The sequence below is a fragment of the Calliphora vicina genome, chromosome 1 (assembly GCF_958450345.1).
Source record: "Calliphora vicina chromosome 1, idCalVici1.1, whole genome shotgun sequence".
NCBI lineage: Eukaryota > Metazoa > Arthropoda > Insecta > Diptera > Calliphoridae > Calliphora > Calliphora vicina.
The window spans coordinates 81,329,828-81,339,101 of NC_088780.1; the positions used below are offsets into that span (position 1 = coordinate 81,329,828).

General features: G+C 30.3%; 1 protein-coding gene across 1 annotated transcript; it reads left to right on the forward strand.

Annotated features, from left to right (window-relative positions):
* Nucleotides 1-7,623: 7,623 nt before the first annotated feature.
* Nucleotides 7,624-9,038, forward strand: LOC135949515 (uncharacterized). Its single transcript, XM_065499105.1, has 2 exons — nucleotides 7,624-7,911; nucleotides 8,038-9,038. Exons 1-2 carry the CDS (start codon nucleotides 7,722-7,724, stop codon nucleotides 8,661-8,663), a joined length of 816 nt encoding a protein of 271 aa, XP_065355177.1. The 5' UTR covers nucleotides 7,624-7,721; the 3' UTR covers nucleotides 8,664-9,038.
* Nucleotides 9,039-9,274: the final 236 nt, after the last annotated feature.

The following is a 9,274-nucleotide window of genomic DNA, read 5'->3' on the forward strand; positions in this document are numbered from 1 at the left end:
TTAAACAAATTTCTTATAAACATTTTGTATGTCAATTAAATTCTGATGTATCCCACTACCAAAAACCAACATACAATCTGGTACAAAAATGTTGTACATATGTAAACAGAAATCAGACTACCAAATTGAAATAATTCCCATATAAGCCCTACTTACATGAAATATTTTGAGAAGTAACACTCAGGCAATTAATGCCTATATATTAATTGTGATACTTTCTTTGGATAGGGGATAGATTGTAGAAGGAAAGGTGGTGAAAGGAGGAGAAAAGCTTGTATTTACAATTCTGTAATTACTCGTTATGTTTTTAGTACAGATTACAGCGCCTCTGGTGGTGAGAATGTTATCAATGTTATACCAACGAAGGAGGGCGCTAAACTAATAATACTGTGCACGAAATTGCCTTTTTCTGTAAAGAGGGGCACTCAGCTGCTTAAACTAATGAATTCAGTTAGCTCTTATTTTATTATATATTATCGATATACCGTTATTTCGAAAGTGGAGAAGGCTGCACAACATATATTCACTTAACTCAAAAACGGTTTAGTTTTCGAAATTCTGCAATAAAATTACCTTTAAGCAAGGCTTAACATGTTTTTAATTTTCGCAATCGTTTTAGAAATATAATTTTGTATTGCTTTAGCTATATATTATCTCTTATGGTTTACAAGTTATTCGCTTTTGAAAAGTAAAATTTTATTTTTTTACCTACCTTGGTCTGCCTTTTTGCTAATAACGGATCCAAATCTTAATGATCAACGCGCTAACCAATTAAGCCACAGCAATCATGTGGAAATAAACGGATAGACTGATTTTAATAAAGTTTGCCATGACTATAAGGTCCAAAATTTTATTTTTAGTTATTCAAAACTCATTTACACAAAGACCAGTATGTCCTAACTTAAAGATTACATTTTAACTTTGTCGTTATATTAAGTTAGCTGAACTTTGTTTTTTTTTTGCTAATAGCGGATCCAAATTTGATTAATAATTACTAATAATTCAAGAGTTCGATGAGTCATTATTCGGTTTTCAAAACCGATTCCGACAATGTTGGATTCTATGACAACCCAGAATATGTTCATAAATATTTATCAAAGGGAATATTTCTCCCCGATCTTGATGTTTTGGGAATTATGGGATTCTCAATAATAAATAACAATTTTGTTTTTCACTTTTGCATTATAATTCTTTAATTAAAATTTTATTAAAATATAAAAAATTAAAATTTTCAAAAAAATCTTAAAAATTGATTTTTTTATTTTTGCAAAAAAATCTGCTATGAATTTTTTAATTCTTAAAATGTTCCATTTTTGAAAAGAAGACAGAATTTCCTACACGCTGTTATATAATGCGCATATCTTATCTTTTCCACTAGTCAAATTTATGTATTCAAAATCAGAAACATGTTGACATTTAGTTACAGCATTACCCATAATTAAGTGCTAACTTATTGCGCTGAAAGTAACCAATTGAGAATAACTTAAATAGGTACTTACAAAAATTAGCACTTTTTTGTAGATCTCTTCTGGTATATAAAAGACTTTCAAATCGGATCGAGAACATAAATTTGTCATCATTTTTAATTTTTTCATATAGACGATTGGGGTACACTTTGCTCTGTCACTTAAAAACGTTTAGAAGTTACAGATTTTAGTATTTTAGAATGAAGTTTATTAAGGTGGATAGAATGGAAAATCATTATGCGTTTTTAAATAACACTGCATTACACAATTTTGATACCCTCTTAACTGTTAGCTGGAGGGAGGATAGGTAAAGAGTCATAGCTTAAAAGTTCGAAACATATGTGGTATCCATCACGTCTAGTTTTCGAGGTATGTACGTGTCAATTATTATTTATACTACCCTCACTTTAGGGTTAAAAAAAACAGTTTTTTATTTTGTTTAGTAATCGTTCCTATTCAATAATAGGAATACTGAACTAAGTGGTCGTCGCAACTGCTTAAATGCACCAAAACATGTCAAGAAATTTCAGCTTTTGTTTGCGGAAAATCGAATGTGAAACATATACCATTGGTAGACGAAATGATTAAATTTTTTATGAAACCATGTATATATGGATGAATGTATTCCAAAACATTTACCACGTTCTCAGACTGGTCCACCCTGGAACTCCCAACAACTATATTCCCTAAAAAATTCAAAAAATAAGTATTACAAAAAATACAAGATGTCTGGCCATGTACTCGATTATAGGAAATATTCTATTCTTCGTGCTGAATACAATTTGTTGAATGCTAAACTGTACAAAAACTACTTAACCAAAATGAAACGTAATTTTAAACACAATCCGAGGTCGTTCTTTACTTTTGTTAACTCAAAAAGGAAGATTTGTGGCACCCCGAAAGTTATGAAATATTTAAGTACAGAGTCAAGTGATGAATCGGAAATTACCAACTTATTCGCTGAATTGTTTGCCCCTACTTACTCTAATGCTGAATATGATGATGAAAACTATCCATTTAATTCAAACAATATCATTCCCATTACTCGACACTACACAAATTATAAAATGTTTAAATTGCTTAAAATCCTCATTAACGTGTGGACCAGATGGCATACCAGTTGTATTTTGAAAAATTGTTTGACAAAGTTAATCATAAACTTCTGCTAAAAAAATTGGATACAATGGGTTTTGACAATACTTATCTAAGCTGGTTAAAGTCATATCTTTTATACAGAACACAGTCCATAAATTTCAATTCTACAATTTCGAAAAATATTTTGGTAAAATCCTGTGTTCCGCAGGGAAGTCATCTCGGCCCTATTTTATTTTTACTTTTCATCAACGATTTGAAGCAATAAACTATTCGAATGTATTGATGTTCGCAGATGATGTTAAAATATTTTTAAGCCTCAAACATTCACCAGATCATATTTATCTTCAGAAGGACTTGGATAATTTCTATAATTGGTGCAGCCATAATTTAATGGAACTAAACCTGAAAAAATGCAAGCACATGACTTTTTCGAGAAAGTGTGATGTTTTTGATCACTACTATATCGGTGTTTATAAATTAAAGTCGGTAAAAGCAATTATGGATCTTGGTATTTAGTTAGATGGAAAATTAAACTTCATACAACATATTACGATGGCTGTTAACAAAGCTAGAGAAATCTTAGCTTTTATCAAACGATGGGCAAAGGAATTTAATGATCCCTTCACCACTAAAACATTATTTTTAGTGATGAATTTGTAAGACCGATTTTAGAGTATTTTAGAGTATGGCGATTTTATAGTGTGGGACCCCTACTATAATGTTTGCATTGATCGTATCGAATCTGTCCAGAAGCAATTTTTACTATTTTGTTTAAGAGATGTTTATCGAAGATATTCTTCGCTTCCATCATATTCTTCACGACTTGCTTTAATTCGACTGCCAACATTAAAAAGCCGAAGAATTATGTTTAATGTTTCATTTCTTTTAAATCTTTTAAATGGAAATGTTTTATCCGATTTTCTTTTAAGTAATATATCATTAAATGTTCCTCGACGCTCATTACGATTTAATAAACCACTTTATGTTAAAACTTTCCGAACAAATTACGAAATGGCAGATCCGTTTAGGAAATTATGTTCAACTTTATAGATTTCACATTAAATGTTGATGTTATTAAACGAACTATTATTATCCATTTAAATAACTAACAATCTTTACATTAAGAAAAAATTTTATAATTTAATACTCCGTCTGTAAGGATAATATCCATAGACTAAAATAAATAAATAGATCCTAAATATGTCATTTTACCATCACTCCACATAAAACTTGGTATGATGAACAATTTCGTTCAGGGTATTTATACTTAAAGACAATATTTTCCAAGTTAAGTACTAATAAGAAACTATATTCCTAGATATCGCTGAAAGCTGGGTTTTTAGAGAACAGCAGAGCCGAAAATGTAGAACAGCTAGTTAACGACATGTTAAGCTTATGAAAAGTTGGGTTTCAGAATGTCATTAAAAATTTACTTTCTTCATTCTCATTTGTATTTTTTTTTCATCTAAATTGCGTCTCTTCTCACCCTGCTTATATTTTCATCCTGGTTGCACCATGTAATGAAGCTTGAAAAATGATTTAAATGCCATTGGAACACAACTAGGTGATTACTGTTGGCGTTAAAAACGAGAAAATTAACCAAAGCTCAAAAGAAAAAGTTAAAGTTTCACGATATTTTGTGCTCAAATTATATAACACGATTTTTTTTGAGTTTTTTTTACTTAAATGATAAATTTAAACTTGATTAATATAAAAAAAATCTGGTTGTTTTTATTAAATTTCTTTAAAATATGTGTTGGCCTTTTAAGTTTAACTAGGAAATTCGATAACTTTTATGGAAAGAATTTTGAAAAATTTGTTTATAATGTGCATATCTAGAGAAAATAACCTCTTAAACCATATATGTTTCATCAATATTGGTGGACAATAACATACTTAAGAGTGTACCACAAAAAAACATGTGGCCTATTTATATATAAGAAAGGTATAATTTGGCACATTCTTACGGAAGAAAAATGAGACTTGATGAAAAGAAAATTTATATGTACACTAGCTGATCCGGCAAACGTTGTTCTGCCATACAAATTATTTCTAGTGAATATTTTGGTTGTTAAATAAAAAATAGCGAATGTATTCTAAGTGAAGTTGGCAGTATAGGTATTTTTGATGCCAAATGAAGAGAAATACAAACAAAATTTTTTGACGAAAAATATTTTAAAAAATGGGTGGATAGGGACATCCTAATGTCCTAGCGGTATGATATATAATATTCTCGTACCTACCAAAAATATATACAAAGTTTCATAAAAATAGTTAAATATTGATATTTGGATATTGCTCATACAAAATACTAAAATCTCGGCTAAAAAACGGGTGGGTGAGGGTCGGTTGATGAAATTTTGGGGTTATAGGTATTTTTTAATAACAAATAAGTAAAATGCGAAAAAAAGCTTTTGGCCAAAAAATGATAAAAATAAATTCTGGATAGGTCATGACCTAGCAGTATGAAATATACTTTACGACCTATTCTCATACCTACCAAACATACATACAAAATTTCATAAAAATCGGTTGAGCCGTTTCGGAGGAGTTCAAACACTAACATTGTGACACGAGCTTTTTATATATTACATGTTTAAAAAACGATAGGTATAAATAAGAAAACATGACATTTCAAAGCGGGTACTCATTTTTTTTGTCATTTGTAACGCAGTGTAATTAGTTGTAAAATTGGTTGATAAACAATTGACAGCAAATTGTAATTTTTCTGTGGATGTAGCTTCTATGTATGGGCTTTTTTCATAATAATTTCTACAATAGTATGGACGAAAATAAGGCCGTATAAACCATTTAAGATACATACTTTTCAGAATAACATCAAATGATAAGAAAACACATAAGATTTATTCCTTGGCTTTTTACAACTTATGCAGAACGTGCAGTTAAAGTTAAATTAAAATGGAATAAAATCATGTCGTGATATTCAACAGGTTTCAATTATTTTGTAATTGAATCAAGTATTAATGTGCTAAAAAACTATTTTCTAATATTTTCTATCAAATTTTATTTATTGAATATGATAATTGAATATTTTCGTTATTTGTTGAACTTTATATGGAATACAATTTTCGTAATTAAAATCACATTTTACTTGTTATTTTGTGTTTTCAATTACGTAAATTTATTTTAAGTGTTTGCTCAAGTTCAATCTTTAACGAAAATTGTATATTCGATTATCGAAGTAAAACACTTTAACTATATTGTCTACTTATGTTGTCGGAACATAGTTTAACATATTTATGCATTTACTATGTGATTCTAATTGTTAATAACACTTCCAATTGTTAATAATTTAGGAGACAATATAAAATCTTTGTGGCGAGTCCTTTAAGTGTGATGTCACGGAGTCGGTAGTTAAAAAGCAACAATGAAAATACCTTAAAATTTTAGTGAACGCTTTACCTTAAACTACAGGGGGCATTTGAATACAAAAGATAAATAAAACACTTTGTGTGTTTGCAAACCCACAATATTTGTGAAATCTGTGTCACAATTTGATAAAAATTTTGTCTCAGCACACCTGGGTCAATTACACTTAGCACTTGAGGAAAAAACGAATAATAATGAAATAAAAAATTCTCTGAATCCTTGTAAATTACTCAATCATCATTAATGCTTGTTACACACTCTCTATCTCTCTATAAACAATTAAGCGTCTCTTTTTATGTTGTGCTAACATAAATCCATACACACACACACACATACATATGTATATGATTGTGTATGTTAATCTTCATTTGAAAGAGAAATAATGATTTCAAATTGTGTCCGTCTTTTATGACTGGCGCTAGGATTTAAATTCACTTCCTTTCACATTTAATTGCGACAATATCGACAAGTGTCACCACACCACACACACATATACAGTTACGAAGTGTGGTAGTGTGTGTGTCTGTGTGTGTTAGTACAAATAATGAGACGCATAATTATTGTACCAACAACTATATAAGTGCGTAAGTGCATCCATACATACATATGTGTACGAGAATTTACCCTTTTGCATACAAATCATGTACATGTAATTTAATAATAGATACCTGCATGTTTCGTGGCTCATTAATGAAAACGTAAATAATGTTTGAACCCTAATTAAAGAGTGTGTTTAGTTCAATTACGTTTCACTGCTAAAAATTTACATGTAAAAAAGGTGTCTCGATAAGAAATAACAAATGAAATGTCTCCATATCTCCGAATTAGTTTAAAGTTAATAATGGCAATATTAAATTGTAGATTGCACATTTAAAATGTATTTTTCATGTATGTTACAAAATGCAAGAACGTTGTGTATTTTACCAAGACCTACGAATATTAAGTGCATGAATATCAACTAATCGATTGTTGTATGACAATTGCATTTTGATTCCTATATGGCGAACCGCGTATGACATGTTTGTGTTCATTGGTGCCATATACATCCATAGATATGCGTAGACAAATATTTGATCATAGATATTGAGAGAACAATGTAGACGTCATCAATGTTGTTTAAAGGAAAACAAATGGACGGTATAAAGACTGCCGTAATTTGGGTGCGGTGTTATTGTAGCTGTAATTGGCTACCTGATCCGAGTGTCTGACTAGAATCTATAAAAATATTAATAATTACTTGTACCATTTAATTGCTTCATAAATGTCTTGTGTTCAGCGGAAAAGCACGCCATCCGTCGATGTAAAAGAGAGGATTGATCATTCCTTCGTTCGCCTGATACTATCTTCTGCTTAGTGTCTGTCTGTGGTATGCGTGTGTATATGAGCTAGAAGAGTCAGTAAAATAAACGAATAAATCAATTTACCTATAGTCTGGTCAGGCAATATAAATACTTATGCACTATGTGTGTATGTAGTTGACTGACTGAGTGAGTGAGTGGTGAGAATATAAACGCACTGTCGAAATGCACAAGTCTAACGTTTTTTTTTTGTTAATTGACACAACAATATACAGGACAGACACGAACCAAAGACAAACACTTTTGAACTTAACAATTTGAATTAGCCGATGCATTCTATAAAAGTTGAACGCACAGGAAAAAGGACATCAGTCACAAACTGGCAATTCACCTCACAACATCTAAAATACAACTTTAAAATAAAAAAAATATTTTAAAATATTGGAATACTAAGACCTAAAACTAAATCAAAATGCATCGTTCAATATTTGTACTCTTCATCACCATCACTTTTCTGGTATACATATCGAATGGCTTGTACATTAAGACCGCAACTGATAATCAAAGTATCAAAACTTCAAGCAATAATAATAATGCTGATGCTAAAAATAAGAATGAATGGAGTGTTTTTAAGCAAAAACTCGGATTAACTAATCAAAAAGGTAATTATTATTGGAAATCAAACTCTGGATTAACCACAATTGAAAAAAAAATAGTTTTAATTGGCTACCTTACGTTTTCATAAGAAACTAACTAATATTTACTTGTTTTCATTCTTTTAATTATAGTTGAATTACTTAAGTCGCAAAAAGACCAAGAGGGAACTATGGAGTTATTGAATAGATTTATTCAAGAAAATCCTAAATACAATACAAATGCAGAGGCTACCGAGGAGCCCATAAACACAGAACCATCTAATCACTTCTTACAAGTTTATCACAATATTCTCAAACAGCTGAAACTCTCACGCAGCACATTGAAGACTTCACTCAATTTCGAATTGGCCGATAAGCCACAAAAAAACCTTAAACGTTCTCGCCGCAAGATTGCTGTTAAAATGGTTTCCGATATGCCAACTGAAAAAATCGATGATCTACTTAAAATGTTCAATGAAAAACATGGCATTAATAATCAAGACAATGACGACGATGATGTCGATGGTGACGTTGATGTTCCAGAAGCTGATGGCGACTACAGCGATTTTCCCATGAATCTACCCTCAGCTATGGATCCCGATTATATGTATGAAAATCTCTATGAAGATGAAGAGGATCTAGCTGTGCCAGCTAAATCACATCACAATTCTCAATATGGATCTTTGCAAGATTTAATACTGCAGGCCAGCCGCAATCAATGGCAACGAGAAATCGAAGAAACCAAATTGCGCAATCGTAATAATGAGCATTTCATTTAATCTATGAATGTTTGTTCTTCATTATTCGAAGTAATCAAGTGCAATATGCTTTATGATACTCAAACACAATGATCATCATTAATCTTAATGGTCATATGGAACGTGTAACACGTTGATCGTTGTTATTAATAAAAGATAAGCAATACGCGTTGATGCTATCTGACTTTGTGACCGCCTATCCAATGATTCGCTAGACCGAATCATTTGTTTAGTCTCTCTACATTCAAACATCTCTACTTAAATACTTGGTCGTGAATGGCATCTATTTACTGAAAGACTTAAGTCCATTTAAGTTGATTTAAACAATTCACACAAAAACCGATATTATATATTTTTTTAACGAAATAAGTAGTTTTAATTTATTTATTATTTAATATTGATCCTAATACATATACTTACTTTTGATTAAGGTTTAAGAAAATACTCTTTGTATATTAAATTTATTATTTTAATAATTGAATGAAATATATATGTACATATATTAATAAACAATTTACTAAATAAATTCAAAAACGCCCATTAATTATTTTGATCCACAATCATTTCTGAAATCTTGATCGATACGGATTAATTAATTCGACTTTTGTGGTAAATATACGGGAAAATAAATA